The sequence below is a fragment of the Schistocerca cancellata genome, chromosome 9, assembly GCF_023864275.1.
Source record: "Schistocerca cancellata isolate TAMUIC-IGC-003103 chromosome 9, iqSchCanc2.1, whole genome shotgun sequence".
Lineage (NCBI taxonomy): Eukaryota > Metazoa > Arthropoda > Insecta > Orthoptera > Acrididae > Schistocerca > Schistocerca cancellata.
Window position 1 is genome coordinate 499,857,111 of NC_064634.1, and position 17,121 is coordinate 499,874,231.

At 47.7% G+C, this 17,121-nt stretch overlaps 1 protein-coding gene across 1 annotated transcript in view; it reads right to left on the reverse strand.

The window, feature by feature from the left end:
* Positions 1-17,121, reverse strand: part of LOC126101520 (GAS2-like protein pickled eggs) — a 431,994-nt gene that overhangs the window by 96,732 nt on the left and 318,141 nt on the right. Inside the window, exon 2 of the mRNA XM_049912163.1 lies at positions 3,547-3,654. Within this exon, the coding sequence (XP_049768120.1) occupies positions 3,547-3,654 (108 nt within the window). The remainder of the gene's footprint in view (positions 1-3,546; positions 3,655-17,121) is intronic.

The following is a 17,121-nucleotide window of genomic DNA, read 5'->3' on the forward strand; positions in this document are numbered from 1 at the left end:
TGAAGTGACCAGTCATGGGCTAGCGATATGCACATACACAGATGGCGGTAGCATCGCGTACGCAACGTATAAAAGGGCAGTGCATTGCCGGAGCCGTCATTTGCACTCGGGTGGTTGATATGAAAAAGTTTCTGACGTGACCGAATGACAGGGATTAACAGACTTTGCACGGCGAATGGTAGTCGGAGCAAAACGCATCGGACATACCATTTTGGAAATCGTTAGGGAATTCAATATTCAGAGATCCACAATCTCAAGCGTGTGGCGAAAATACCACACTTCAGACATTACCTCTGACCGTGGACAACGTAGTGGCCGGCGGCCATCATTTAACGGCGGTGAGCAGCGGCATTTGCGTACAGCTGTTAGAGCTAACAGAGAAGCAATACTGCTTGACCTTACTGCAGAAATCAATGTGGGACGTATCTGTTAGGACAGTGCGGTTAAATGTGGCGTTAATGGGCCATCGCAGCAGACGGCCCACCCAAGTGCCTTTGCTGACAGCACGACATCGCCTACAGCGCCTCTCCTGGGGTCGTGAACATAATGGTTGGACGCTAGACGACTGGAAAACCTTGGCCTGGTCAGATGAGACCCGATTTCAGTTGGTGAGAGCTGATGGTAGGTTTCAAGCGTGCCGCAGACCGCACGGATCCGTGGAACCATGCCGTCAACAAGGCACTGCGCAAACTGGTGGTGGCTCCACAATGCCGTGGATTGTACCGACCATGGTTATGTTCGGCTACTTGGAGACCATTCATGTACCTCACGTACCCGAAGAACGATGGAATTCTTACGAGCGACAATACTGCCTGATACCGGGCCACAGTTGCTCCCGACTGGTTTGAAGAACTTTGTAGACAATCTGAGCGTATGATTTGGGCACCCAGGTCATCCGACATGAATCCCCTCGAACATTTATGGAACATAATCGAGAGGTCAATTCGTGCGGGAAATGCTGAACCGCCACACTTCCGCAGCTATGGACGGCTGTTGAGGCAGCATGGCTCAATATTTATGCAGGTTACTTCCAATGACTTATTGAGTCCATGCCACATCTAGCAGCTGCCCTATGCCGGGCGAAGGGAGGTCCGACAACATAGAAGCAGGTATCTCATTAATTTTGTCACCTCAGTACAAAGGACAGTATCTTTTCACTGAATCACTTAAAAGCCTTATTTTTTTTCTTTTTCACGCTGCCAAGGGGTCGTAGCCCTCAGCATGCGGCATAAATTTGAACTTGTTGCCTGTACCAGTTCTTGAGAAACAGGGATTTGACAGTCGGCCACACAACAGTGATCCTAAAAAAGGTTAAATCGTAATTTAAAAAAAGGAAATTTCGAGAGAGCACTTTCCGGGAAGAGTCGGACAGCATATTACTTCCCCCTACATACGTCTCGCGTAATGAGAAGAAAATTCGAGAATTAGAACCAATACAGAGGCTTACCGACAATCATTCTTCCAAGGCGCTATTCGCTAATGGAACAGGGCTGGACGGCTTAGTTAGTGGTAGAAAAAGTACCCTCCGCCACACACCATTAGGTGGCTTGCGGAGTATGATGTAGATTAAGCGGTTTCGGAGGGTCACAAGATCTGCAGTTGTGTCTCACCTGCACTGCGTATTATCTTGGTGAGCTCTGAATCTGAAGTTTACACATATATCCAGCATTGCTGCACTGCCGAGGGAGACAGCGCAGTAATTATCACACTGGAGGCGCATTCGAGAGTACATCGGTTCAAATCTGCGTCCGGGCATCCCTAAATCGCTCCAGACGAATGTCGGGAAAGTTCCTTTGTAAGGGCACCGTCGATTTCCTTCACTATCCTTCCGTAATCTCAGCTTGTGTTCCGTCTGTAATGAACTGAGGCGGCATTAAATGCTAATCTTCCCTCCCTTCTGTTTTCTACTGATAGTGAAGGCAGCGATAATGCAATCCACTACCACTCCGTTAATCTCTCAGACTCGCTGATTGATGCCCTACGCTGCCCTCTATATACTGAGGAAAGGTGAACCAGAAAACTGTTTTGGCATTTTCTCTCTATCAGACTTACACGACTCATTGGAAATGTGTCCGGTTCAACGATATTTGAAAAAGAGTTCCCTGTTCCTTCCCTTCACCAACTAATGAGATTTCTTACCTCGGCAACTGAACGGGTCATACAGCGTCCCTGACATTTGAAAAGCAATACGCGGGACACATAGCGAAGATATACTGCAAATGTCGAGCTGTCATCTACCTGTTCTGAGTCACTCCTCTGTCACGAGGGCACGTGCAAGCTGTGCGATACCCTCAACACTGCGCATTCTCTGCTTAATACTGCGACTCTGGATTGGTGAAGCTTTCCATGCTAGTCCATCCTGTGCGGGCCTCTTCATTTCTCAACAACCACTGCAAGCTACATCTGTTTGAATCTACTTGCTGCATTTAAGCCTTGGTCTCCTTCAACAATTTTTAAACCCTTACATTTCCCTCTATTACTAAAGTAACTACCACTTGATGAATCAGGATTCATGTTGTCAACCTAGCACTTCTCTTAGTGACGTTGTTCCACAAAGCTCTTTTCTCCTTGGTTCGGTTCAGTACCTTTGCGCTGCTTGTCCAATCGAACCATCTAGTCTTCCGCAGTCTGCCGTAACACGCAATTTCCAAGCATTGTGTTGGCTCATCTCCATACCGTCTATCGTCCGTATTTCACTTCCATTTTACGCTTTGGTGGCTCAGTGGAAGCCAGGCTTCAAAGCACGCCGCCAGTCACTCTGTCCCCAAACCCCTTCCGCCGATCTGCTTGTAGAAGGAAAAGTTTGCGGATACCAAACTGGCAGTGCGAATTCTAATCCTGCCCGTGAACTTTCTCCGTTGTCATTTTCATGGCACAGAATATCATTAAACGGTATATGAAAAAATGAGGTAAAGTGCTAGACTACAAATCCAAAGGTATTGGGTCGGGTTCGATCCACGTATTAGTTCCTTCACCTCTGGCAATGTCTGTTGATGTGTAAAGAGCCGAGATGCACCGTGGTTCGGAATCCACATTGGACTGTAGATCCTCGTATAAGTCAGTTCACAGGTCGGACAAAGGTAACGGCATACCAACTCCAACAGGACCATGCCGTTCAAAACAATCTTCTTATTCCTGATTGCTTTACTATTAGGACACACTCCAGACAAATACAAGTCATCGTAACACGTAAATTTGTATTCTATGCTGAAAATCTTCTCTTTTTGAGATAAGCTTTCCTTGTTATTGTCAGTCTGCATACTGTAACCTCGTTATTTCTGCTGTTGTCTGTTATTCTACTGTCCAAGTATCAAACACCATATAGTGTCTCTAATGTGTTTTCTAATTTAATTTCCCGTGTATCGTCTCATTTACGTCAACTACATTCCATTACCCTCGTTTTGATTTTGTAGGTGTTCACCTTATAACTTCCCTCCAAGACACTTCCTTTCCATGTAACTAACACTGGACGTCGTTTCTCGTTTCTGACAGAGTTACGGAGTCTGTGCGCTACAGGTATGAATCTGCTGTGTGTGTAGGACTCACCCTAACGAAGATTAGCACCTTGGTGTCACCAATGCGGTACTTTCCCTCGGAGACGCGTATCATTGGGAACTGCACGGGACACGAACATCGCTCCACCAGGTCCCGTACCTGTAAATCGAAGAAACACGTGGTTAGCAAGTCCATACGGCACTCTGTCAAAGATTGTGAAAAATCCACCTAAGAAATTACATTAATTCACTCTGAGACATACGGGCATGAAAACTGGCAACTTTAGCACGAATCAGAAATACGGTAGGTATACTGTCAGAATTAATACTGCCAGAAAAAGAACAGAAAGCAGTTTTGTACATGTAAAGAGGAAAAAAAATCTAGAGAAGATGGAACAACAGTAAAAATTATGGTGAAAGCAAATCTGCATTATTCACAGAACGTTCGCGTACGAGGATGATATCATATAATTACAATAATGTTAGAATAATGCTAAAAAATTCACAAGCAAAGTAGGAGGGAAGAAGGCGTGAAGAACTGCTATAGGTCCACAGCACACTTAGCTATCAGCTAATTTACAGAAAGAAGCAGCTATTACCAAAATCCAGATTGCATGGGGTTTACTCGCATGGACATCAAGGACCGTTAAACTCTGTCGCAGTAAAACATGTTTGCTAGCAGCACATGGGAATCAGGGAACATGCCCTACCAATTTGTTGGAGACGATAAACAGCAAGGCTACGGCTTCTATTAGACCATGCAACAACAGTGAAAAATTGAGGGAGGAATTCACGAAATCTACTTTCTACAGCCTTGACACTAGACTGGGACGGAGAATGAACAGACGTAGATAGCATGCCTGAACCGTCTTCGATTCGCGGACGGCATTTATTTTGTTTGCTTCGGATCCAGCAAAACTTCATCAAAGGACGGAAGAACCAAAGATAGCAAGACGTCGTATGGCGACATTGCTGCTCGCGTTGGTCGAGATCCAATGACAGCAAGACGAAAATAGTAAACAAACGGTAAGCCGTTAGGAGATTAAATACACTACTGGCCATTAAAATTGCTACACCACGAAGATGACGTGCTACAGATGCGAAATTTAACCGACAGGAAGAAGATCCTGTGATATGCAAATGATTATCTTTTCAGAGCATTCACACAAGGTTGCCGCCGGTGGCGACACCTACAACTTGCTGACATGAGGAAAGTTTCCAACCGATTTCTCATACACAAACAGCAGTTGACCGACGTTGCCTGGTGAAACGTCGTTGTGATGCATCGTGTGAGTAGGAGAATTGCGTACAATCACGTTTCCGACTTCGATACAGATCGGATTGTAGCCTATCGCGATTGCGGTTTATCGTATGGCGACATTGCTGCTCGCGTTGGTCGAGATCCAATGACTGTTAGCAGAATATGGAATCGGTGGGTTCAGGAGGGTAATACGGAACGCCGTGCTGGATCCCAACGGCCTCGTATCAGTAGCAGTCGAGATGACAGGCATCTTATCAGCATGGCTGTAACGGATCGTACAGCCAGGTCTCGATCCCTGAGTCATCAGATGGGGACGTTTTCAAGACAACAACCATCTGCACGAACAGTTCGACGACGTTTGTAGCAGCATGGACTATCAGCTCGGAGACCGTGGCTGCGGTTACCCTTGACGCTGCATCACAGACAGGAGCGGCTGCGATGGTGTTCTCAATGCACGAATGGCAAAATGTCATTTTTTCGGATGAATCCAGGTTCTGTTTACAGCATCATGATGGTCGCATCCGTGTTTGGCGACATCGCGGGGAACGCACATTGGCAGCGTGTATTCATCGTCGCCATACTGGCGTATCAGTCGGCGTGATGGTATGGGATGCCATCTGTTGTGAATTGGCAGGAGCCAATTCACGGAGTTTGGAGGAAGCCGAAATGCACGCTATAAGCTCACGCAGGAGGGCGTGAGGTCTGGAACAGTTAAAGGAGTTGAGTCAAGTAAATAAAGTACGTAGTTGCTTGAATACTTAACTTTAATCCACAATTGTAGAACATAGCTCTTGTTACTGTACAGGCTTCACAATAATAATTATCAAATGCTATGGCGCCTTGCTAGGTCGTAGCAAATGACGTAGCTGAAGGCTATGCTAACTATCGTCTCGGCAAATGAGAGCGTAGTTGTCAGTGATCCATCTCTGGCTAAGTCGGCTGTACAACTGCGGCGAGTGCTAGTACTTCTCACTGGACCTGCCGTTTGGCGGCGCTCGGTCTGCAATCACGGACAGTGGCGACACGCAGGTCCGTCGTATACTAGCGGACCGCGGCCGATTTAAAAGCTACCACCTAGCAAGAGTGGTGTCTGGCGGTCACAGCACACCATCGGTTACACGTCTGCGTCACCTCTTGTTCGCACTGACGGCACTTTGAACAGTGGACGTTACATTTCAGAGGTGTTTCGACCCGTGGCTCTACCCTTCATTCGATTTCTGCGAAACCCTACATTTCAGCAGGATAATGCACGACCGCATGTTGCAGGTCCTGTACGGGCCATTCTGGATACAGAAAATGTTCGACTGCTGCCCTGACCAGCACATTCTCCAGATCTCTCACCAATTGAAAACGTCTGGTCAATGGTGGCCGAGCAACTGGCTCGTCACAATACGCCAGTCACTACTCTTGACGGACTGTGGTATCGTGTTGAAGCTGCACGGGCAGCTGTACCTGTACATGCCATCCAATCTCTGTTTAAGTCAATGTCCAGGCGTATCGAGGCCGTTATTACGGCCAGTAGTGGTTGTTTTGGGTACTGATTTCTCAGGATCTATGCACCGAAATTGCGTGAAAATGTAATCACATGTCAGTTCTAGTATAATATATTCGTCGAATGAATATCCGTTTGTCATCTGCATTTCTTCTTGGTGTAGGAATTTTAATGGCGAGTAGTGTCTTAATAACGAAGTTAGGGAACAGCTGAGGAGTAAACAGGAAGGTGAAAATACAATAATGGAAAAAGTGTTGATACAGCGTTGCTCATGTAAAGTAACTGCATTTATTAGAACTAAAGACCACAACCAGAGATGTCATCTGGTAAACTAACAGTACGATGTTTGCTTCCTAATCTGTGCATTTAAACGGATTAACTAAATCAGCCTTCTACTGATCTCCGATCTCCAGCAATGTCATAATACCCGATAATAAGACTCGTCCCAAACTTCGTCAATAGGCTGATGTCAGAGGTAGAGGGATCAATATCTGTTCAACGACCCTGTGTTTTGTACACGTCACTAGAAAGTACTTCTTCAAAGAAGGAGAATTATGTTCAGTTTGACGAATCGGGTGATTTCCTAGGCCAGGAAGCTGCTGGGGTTCCGGCCCCACTCCGCGGAAGGGATGCCAGCTGACACCTGCTGTCGCGCGAGGTATCTCGCGCAGTGTTTAACGCAGCTTTTTACAGTCGTCCGAGACTGCACACGACAGAGCGTGGTCGGCGCGCGCGAGGAAGAACCCAGCGGCGAGGCGGCGCGGCGAAGCGAAGCGACCCGAGGCGACCCGAACACGGCCGAGCAGACGGGGCGCTCATTTTCCGGCTGTCTGCCCCTGTACGGCCGCCGGCGCAGCGTCTAGAGGCGGACTCCCGCGGGAGCACTCCGGCGGAAACCGACCACGAGAGCACGGCCGAGCACGGCAGAGCGCGGCGAAGAGACGGCGGCGGCGGCGCGGAGAGCCGGCGGGGGCCGTAAGGAGCTTAGCGCGCCAGGCAGCGGAGGCGCCGGCCGATCGGTGGGCCCGCATCTCGCAGTTTCAAGGGGGGCGCCGAACGAAGAGCTCTGCTCGGAGGAGCCTTCTCTTCTGGAGCACTTACACTTTGCAGCAGGATCGCTACTGAAAATGCGGAGGGGAGACAGAGAGAGAGACAGATGAACACAGAAGAGACTGAGTAAGAAAGGGGGATCAGGGTTTAACGTCCCGCCACGAAGAAGCTATTAGAATGGAATCAAAGAAATTCTTCCAATCCATATGTGGCATACGGCAAACCAGTGCTTAACACTATTGGTTAAAAACAGTCTTGGTTGCAATTTTAGTTTTTTTATTTTTCAACGACGCGTTTCGCCTTATTTAGAGATCTTCAGGTTATCTTTTCTAGATGGACGCGAGAAGCATCAAGATCTGCATAACGCGTTCCCGTTCACAGGAGCAAGTAACAGTAACATGGGGGCTCAGGTAGTAAGCCGAATCAAAGAATTCGTCCGCGTCCCTTCAATCCAACCACCCCGACACTGACTAAAGCGATTTACGTGTCCAGTGTCTTAGCAGTATCACATCCACCTTGCTCAAAAGAAGAGAAACAGAGAAAGACAGAGTACAACAAGCAACTGTAGCATCCACAGTACTCCGCGTGATATACACTGAGGTGACAACAGCCGCGCGACGCCTCCTAATATCACGTAGTGCAGTAGCTCTACGTGGCATGGACTCAACGCATCGATGTAAGTAGAAATATTGTGCCATGCTGCCTCTATAGTCGCCCGTAATGCCGAATCTGTTGCTGGTGAACGAACTGACCTCTCCATTACGTCCCATAAACGTTCGATGGGATTAATGTCGGGCATTATGGGTGGGCAAATCATTCGATCGAATTGTCCAGAATGACCTTCCAACCAATCACGGACACCTGTAGCCCGATTACAAGGTCCACTGTCATCCATAAAAACTCCATCGTTCTTTGGGAACACGATGTCATCCAGGAATGGCTGCAAATGTTCTCCAAGTAGCAGAACGTAACCATTTCCAATCAATAATCGGTTTGCACCTGAGGACACAGTCTACTCCATGTAAACGCAGCCCACACCACCAAGGAGCCACCACCAGCTTCACAGCGTAATGTTGACAACTTGGGTCCACGGCCTTGTGGGGTCTGCGCCATAATCGTACGGGAAAATCCCATACCTCGGAGATGCCGTGTCGTATCGCTCGTGCGCCAAGACCACGTTCAAACTCACTTAAATCTTGATAACCTGCCATTGTAGCAGCAGTAACCGTTCCAACAACCGCGCCAGACACTTGTTGTATACCGCAGCGACTTATTCTGCCTGTTTACGTATCTGTGAATACGCATGCCTATGCCACTTTCTTTGGCGCTTCAGTGTACCTATAATAATATGTAATGACCTTATGGTATTATACGCCAGTCCTCTACTTTGTCATGCACTACTTTCTCGTTCGTCAGTAAATAAGGTCTTTCACATGTTACGTTCAGCAGCACGGCAACGCATGCCCCTATGTGATTTGAGGTATCTTACGGTAGTCTACCTTTACTCTTTTCCTTCTACAGTGCTACAGTGCCATTTCAGTTTTGCTTATTTTAGTTGTTGCTGTTTGTAGATCTGGCTAACGCTGCAGACGACACCTCACGCTGGTAGTTTTATCAAAGCATGTCTGATCGGCACTGCGGCAGTGAGCAAACGTCGAGCCGCGACTGCGTTCAGCGCTCCGCCGGGAGGCGAAAACGTCGGGCGTCCCTGCGCAGGTTCGAGGATAACGAGGTGCGGTAATGTTTAACCCGGTGGAAGGCACCGTGAATAGCGAGACTAATGTGAGCGCACCAGACGTGGGGTTAGTCGCGCTCAACCCGTTCAACATCACCTCCAGTTCGGGTTCAGTTCGGCAAGAAATTTGTTCAGGAGCTGAAATCAGTCACTGATGACTGGATCTTGCGGAGCTGCCAAACTGCAAGAGTTATGCCATTAAGACTGGTTGATTTTTGGTGCCAGTCGAGGTGCAATGCAAGGTGTCTGGGAGTTCGGCAAACCAGCAAAGAGTGCACAGTTTTACACGACTGCCGCCACTTTGGAAGAAGGGATTCTCGACAGGATACTCACGACGAATATGTACAGCAAAGGACGACACTTGTCGCCGAGAATGTTGCAGCAGACGTCGTGGCTCACCTTCACGGTATGCAAAACACTGCACATACATCACAAAACCACTTCTTCTCTGATCTGTATTTCCCACACGCCGTAGGCTGAACGCCTCATTGGGCCGCTGCTGCTCGCGACATCTTGCATTATTAGAAAACAGGCATAACGTTACATGCCGCCAGCCAGCTATTTTTCAGTTAGTGTGTTGTTCGACCCACTGAAGATGTGCAACTCTCTCTGCTGCTGTGGACAACAGTACTTTTGTCAGATAAACGATATATGCGTTCACTGACAGCAACGAATAGTTACGAATTTTGGACGCGGTTGCCACTGATACGGCGCTACCGCCGTCGTCCGGTGCCTGTCAGTTATGATGTTTCCACGGCCAACGTTCTTACGTGATTTAACATCACGACGAATAGTATGTCGTTCCTTGTGTAGATACGCTGGACAGTCCACGTTGACACATCAATAAATCGAGCACCGTCATTCGTGGTACGGTCAAGCGCTCACGCTCCTTTCTGCTACGTTACTGCGCTGGTTCCTTACAACTGACTGGCACATCCAGTGCGCACCACGTCACTGCCACAACTCACGTAAGGGGCGAAGTGTCACGTGACCGCCTGCTATCACCGGCCGGCTGGTGTGGCCGAGCGGTTCCAGGCGCTACAGTCTGGAACCGCGCGACCGATACGGTAGCAGGTTTGAATCCTGCCTCGGGCATGGATATGTGTGATGTCCTTAGGTTAGTTAGGTTTAAGTAAAGTTCTAGGGGACTTATGACCTCAGATGCTAAGTCCCATAGTGGTCAGAGCCATTTTGCTATCACCGCAGCACAGTCTACTGCGCTCCAGAGGTTGACTAATATTTCGCTGGTGAGCATAATTCGTGATGACAAAAAGCACTTACAAGGTTTTATTACGAGAGCGAATATACGCGTGGCGACTTCCCGCTCGTCGCCTCGCCGGCCCTGCCGCTAAGACCCCTCCCCTGCACACACTGCAGCCGTGCGGCGGCGTGGACGGCAGACACGAGCCCCGCCACGCCCCACTACAGCAGACGGCGGGGAGCAGAGAGAGCGCAGTGGAACAAGGCACACATTGTGTCCGCCGGCACTTGACGGAGGCGCGGCAGATGTCAGCATCGAGCTGCGCGCCTCAGCACACGCGTTCGACGTCCCCTCCGCCACGAGCTGGCATTAAAGCGGACCCATCCGGCGACTGCACCTGCTCCCTGAGGTAACTCTCAACTCGGTCATTCACCTTTCTAAATAAATGAACAATGCTTAACCTACCGAAAATGTACGAAGGGCTACGAAGCATCACGAGTGTAAGTACGAGGTACAGGCTGCGCGCCATAGTCCCCAGCCGCTGATGGGGTGCCTCCCGATCTAGTTCTGTCGTAAGACCATGCTCTCAGGAAATTGATAGTTTTCACTTAAATTATTATATATTGTGTCGATATCAACTGGCTAAACGTAGACACATCTGGAGGTTCAGTACTAAACAGTGGTTCTTGTGCGCATACTGCCGCCATATTGTGTTGTATACTGTATTATGATAAATTAATAAATAATCTGGTGAAGTCCATTTACATTTGGCCTCAGAGTTCTTACTCATATCAACCATATCACTAAGATATGCATTAAAACCTTTACGGAAATTGCGACTTCTGTTGGTGGACTCTGAATTAGTACATCTCAGTTATCGACTGAGAGACGAAAAGAGTTAACACTAAGAAAATATTATTGATGATACTTTGTCATCTACATTCTCGCTCATATGGCTTAAAGAACCTGCAGGATGTATTGATACTGAAGCGCCAATATTCTTCTCCAGTTTTGCATGTTGTACATTATTAATTATATTGTATAAGTTTGTATTATACGCGCCATAGTTTTTTGCGTCTAGTGTTCAGCTCAAAGAATGAATGGAGATGCACTTGGCATACGTTCTTTCTGTCACGACACGAAGATCAGGATGATGCAGCTCTGCATTAACGTCGCTTTAGCAGTATACCTACTGCGTCCGGTACCACGTGCGTTCTGATCTGCTTTGCTTACTCATACTTAGGTCAGCTAACGCGATTCTTTCCTTCAGCAAAACGAAATGGTGGGAGATGGATAAGCAGATTATGTGTTGTGCTTTTCCCGATTTAATGAAAGCCGTATCGTAAAAATGGCATACGGTCCACAGAGATCCACTCATTAATAGATTACGTTTTCATTTTTTAAATTATTTTTCATTACGCAATCACATAAGCAACACACAGTGCCGTAACCGATTACGTCCAGCTAGTGGTCGTCTTCACGCTATCAGTAGGTAAAAGGAAACAAAGAATCATTATAGAATATGTAAAATCTGTCAAGCTACTATCTATTTAATGATAAAAAAGAGTAAAATTATAGCCAAAGTGACATACTACATGCGGTGACATCGCTCCCGTCGAATAATTTCGCTGTTTAATGTGTTCGCGTCGTCATTTACACTCGTCTACTCACTAAAAAATTCCTCCTTCCCAACTGTTTTACGAATGCTGATATTTAAGAATTTATTTTTCTTATTTTGTTTAAAAATTGTTTACAAAAATCACATCCCATTACTGTAATAAAACCATAGATATAAAAATGCACATATGTATCTGTATACACTGAAGCGCCAAGTGTCTGGCGCAGTTGTTAGATCGGTTATTGCTGTTAGAGTGGCAGGTTATCAAGATTTAAATGAGTTTGAACGCAGTGTTATAGTGGCGCACGAGCGATGGAACACACCATCTCCGAGGTACGGATGAAGAGGGAATTTTCCCGCACGACTACTTCACGAGTATACCGTGAGTATCAGGAATCCGGTGAAACATCCAATCTCCGACATCGCTACGGCCGGAAAAAGATCCTGCAAGAACGGGACCAACGACGATTGAAGAGAATCGTTCAGCGTGACAGAGGTGCAACCCTACCTTAGATTGCTGCAGATTTCAATGCTGGGCCATCAACAAGTGTCAGCGTGTAAATCATTCAACGAAACATCATCGATATGGACTTTCGGAGCCAAAGGCCCACTCCTGTACCCTTGATGACTGCACGACACAAAGCTTTACGCCTCGCCTGAGCCCGTCAACACCGACATTGCACTGTTGATGACTGGAAACATGTTGCATAGTTGGACGAGTCTCGTTTCAAATTGTATCGAACGGATGGACGTGTAGAGGTAGGGAGACAACCTCATGAATCCAGGGATCCTGCATGTCAGCAGAGGAGTGTTCAAGCTGTGGAGGCTACGTAATGGTGTGGAGCGTGTGCGGTTGCAGTGATGTGGCACCCCCGATACGTCTAGATACGACTCTGACATGTGACTCCTGTCTGATCACGTGCATCCATTCTTGTCCATTGAGTATTCCGACGGACTTGGACAATTCCAGCAGGACAATGCGACTCCCCACACGCCTACAACTGCTAGAGAGCGGCTCCAGGAACACTCTTTCGACTTTAAACACTTCCGCCGGCCACCAAAGTACCGAGACATGAACATTATTGAGCATATCTGGGATACCGTGCTATGTGCTGTTCAGAAGGGTCTCCACCTCCTCGTACTCTTACGAATTTATTGACAGTCTTGAAGGATTCATGGTGTCAATTCCCTCCAGCACTACTTCAGATATCAGTCGAATCTATGCCACGTAGTGTTGCAACAATTCTGCGTGCTCGCAGGGGTACTACACGATATTAGGCAGGTGTATCAGTTTCTTTGGCTCTTCAGTGTATGTATGTTCCACATGAAAAGGAGGTGGTGGACAGAGAGAGGATGGACATGAAAGTGGAGAGACAATGGAAAGAGGAGGAGATGGACCGAGACAGGTGAGAGGACCAAGTGACTAAGAGAGGATGGGGGACGAGATGGGCAGAGAGTTGCGGAGGAAGAGATAAAAGCAGTGAGGAGACAGGTAGGCAGCAACATATGTACTCGGAGGGGGAGATGGATAGAAGGGAAAGGAAGAGATGGAGAAAGAGGGCGGGAGGGGGGGGGGGCAGAAAGAGATAGACAGGGAGTGGGGGTGGGTGTCTTGTCAAAGACAGGAGGAAGGAAGACATGGGCTAATACAATTGGAATAAATACATAGCCGTAAAACTATAAAATCTGCCGAAGTTGCTGTAGCTTTCGCGAATACAGTGCTTTCGCGAATACAGGCATTAAAAAAAATGTGTGTGTGAAATCTTATGGGACTTAACTGCTAAGGTCATCAGTCCCTAAGCTTACACACTACTTAAACTAAATTATCCTAAGGACAAACGCACACACCCATGCCCGAGGGAGGACTCGAACCTCCACCGGGACCAGCCGCACAGTCCCTGACTGCAGCGCCTTAGACTGAATACAGGAATCCATGAATGAATTTCACTCTGCCTGCAAAGTCTTATCTTCTTGTCAACTGTTAGCTAGTCTATTCTTGACAGTGCAACGGGAATTTGACATTACTGCTTGAAGCATGTCCCTTTAGATATAATTGTATTCTCTTTTCATCATTCCGCAGATTTTAGAGACAATGTAATGCTTCTCTGCTCCTCTTTCTACATGTCGGCAGCCTGGAAGAAAGTGGTTAGGGTACCGGTTATTGCTCATTTGACTCTATGGTATAAAATGCAAAAAAACAAAAAGAAGTTGGACTGAAGCAGAGCACGGAGAAGTTTGGAAAAGCCGGTATCCAGCAGTAGATGAGGAATAACTGATGACGATGATGATGATAAAATACTGTTCAGGAGAAGGACAAGGGCGTCTAGTTTGCATTCAGGTGCCGGCCGAAGTGGCCGAGCGGTTCTAAGCGCTTTAGTCTGGAACCGCGCGACCGCTACGGTCGCAGGTTCGAATCCTGCCTCGGGCATGGATGTATGTGATGTCCTTAGGTTGGTTAGGTTTAAGTAGTTCTAAGTTCCCGGGGCCTGATGACCTAAGATGTTAAGTCCCATAGTGCTCAGTCATTTGAACCATTTTTGCATTCACGGTTACTTTCAGCTGCTGGTTACGTCGTTGTGGAGCGGGCGATTCCGGACGGCAGCGTGGTGTATAACACCAGCAAACGGACAGGGGGTGTGTGCGGACGGAGTTCATTGCCTGCCTATGACGGCAGGCGCAGCCGCCGGCGCCGGCGATGGCGTCCACTTGCTGTGGGCAGACGTGGCCCGCGTATTGTCGTGCCCTGGCCGCCCCCGCCCCCGCCCTTATACGGAACGGGACGGGCCCTGCCCGTGGCGCTCCGTGACCGGAGAAAGCCCAGAGAAAAGCCATCCGGAAGGCGGTGTTCCCCAGACCACAGGGGGGAACCGCCGCGACCTCGGCTAACGCCACGACCCCGGCTAAGCGCCGCGCCGGCCCGATAAACGTACGACGCGCCATCGGCGTCTGCCGACCGCTTGCGCAACGCAACAGCGCCACACCGGCGCTCTTCTCACGGCGTCCAAACTACGACCCGACCTCACAAAGTGTGACCGACCGTGGCTGAGGACGTCACCACTGACTAGTGACGTAGCGGACAAGTGACAGGCGACGTAAGCAACGCGCCGACTGTACCTCCATCAATTAAAGAATTCGGTCTATGTAGAAAAGTAATTGACAGACGGGATGAAGACAAGGAGCTTCACCGTTGTGTGTTGTGTTTAATCTCGCCCAAATTAAAGTCGCAAGAGGAAAGGCAAAATTGAAGAGTGTAATGGCCTACTAATGGGGGGGGGGGGGGGGTGGCAGGTTTCAGAAATATGCCTGAGCAGACTATGTAGCGTATGTGAGCAAGACCGAACAAGATCTCGGGAAGATGTACAAACTGGTCACCATAGCAACAACAAAACACCATTACTTGCCAATAAACGAAAAACACGACGTACACATGTAGGCCACTCCTCATGAGTTCGAGCACCAGAGAAGTTGGTACAACTATTATAATGAAATACCCATTAGCGTAAATAAAAGAATCCCTGCTGACTCCGGATGTCTATATACCCTCAGAGATACGTTCGAGTCTAAAACCAAATCACATTCCGCGAAAATCAAAATCTACAATGCAGTCACACACACTATTATTCTCTACAACTAGTTAGTTAGCAGCACGTCTGTACGATTAGTCCAAATGACGTGGAACAGGTCATTTTACATTAATTACAGTCATACGTGTATATGGCTGAAAAGCCTTCTTCTTCACAAATCCTTCTCTTGCATACATGAATTTCTTACTTTCTAACAATATGGGTAGTAATCATTAACTCGCAATAGTACTAAAAAAATTGTAGATCAGCAAGTGGCGAAATTTACATACGAATGTGTAATGTGAATGTAAGATAACTCGTTCCACATCATTACTGTTACTCGTACAAATGATCCACGTAACATGAAAGTAAGCAACAAACTTATTAGCCGTAGAGACCATGGTTCAGAATCTTGGACACTAACTGAAAGGGAGATGCAAAAGATTATAACGTTTGGAAGGAACCTGATGTGTAGAATTTTGAGCCCGCTGAGAACGTAGATACCTGGAGGAAAAGGAAGAACACATAGATCTATGAGTTCATGAAACAGCCCAACGTTTTACAGTACCGAAAGAGTACACGACTCCAAAAGGTCTGTCTCAATAATCCGTAGTCCAGAGACCCGACTTCCTAAGCGAGCTTTCATTACCCACACGACAACAGACAGACCTCTGTGTACGTCAAGAATCAGTTGGGAAGACAACAAAAAGAAAGATGCCGAAACTTTCATGTAGTCAGTTGGGACAGAATGGAAACATTGTTCACGCAGCGCAAGGACAAACTGGACGGTGACCGCTGTATAACTCACGATGTACAGTCAGCAACGAACAACGGAGCGTGCGACCATGTTGTCGGTCCACGTTTGTATGTGTACACAGTATGCCGCAGTGGTGGGTTTCCTTAGCCGGATGCTAGTAATTCTATCACTTTAATAGTAAATAGTTTAAGACATTCTGCAGAGTAAAATATACCCATCAGCCAGAACATTTCCGGCCGGGGTGGCCGAGCGGTTCTAGGCGCTACAGTCTGCAATCGCGCGACCGCTACGGTCGTAGGTTCGAATGCTGCCTCGGGCATGGATGTGTGTGATGTCCTTAGGTTAGTTAGGGTTAAGTAGTTCTATGGGGCTGATGACCTCAGAAGTTAAGTCCCATAGTGCTCTGAACCATTTGAACCAGAAAATTATGACCAGCAAGCGAATAGCCGGTATGTCCCCCTCTGGCATGGATAACAGCGGCGATGCGTCTTGGTATGGAACCAATGAGGCCTTCGGAGGTCGTAGGAGAGAGTCGGCGCCACATCTGCACACCCAAGTCACCTAGTTCCCGTAAATTCCGGGAAGGCGACGATGAGCTCTGACGCCACATTCAACCACATCCCAGATGTGTTCGATCGGGTTCAGATCTGTCGAGTTCGAAGGCCAGCACATCAGCTGGAAATCACCACTGTGTTCCTCGAACCACCCCATGATACTCCTGGTCTTGTAGAGAACATGGTTCAGAAACTTGGACACTAACTGAAAGGGAGATGCAAAAGATTATAACATTTGGAAGAAACCTGATGTGGAGAATTTCGAGCGCGCTGAGGACGTTTATACCTGGAGAAAAAGGAATAATACATGGTTTTATGAGTTCATGAAACAGCCCAACGTTTTTGACGAAAAATGCCACTGCCATCGGGAAACATTACCGTCAAGGTGGGGTATAC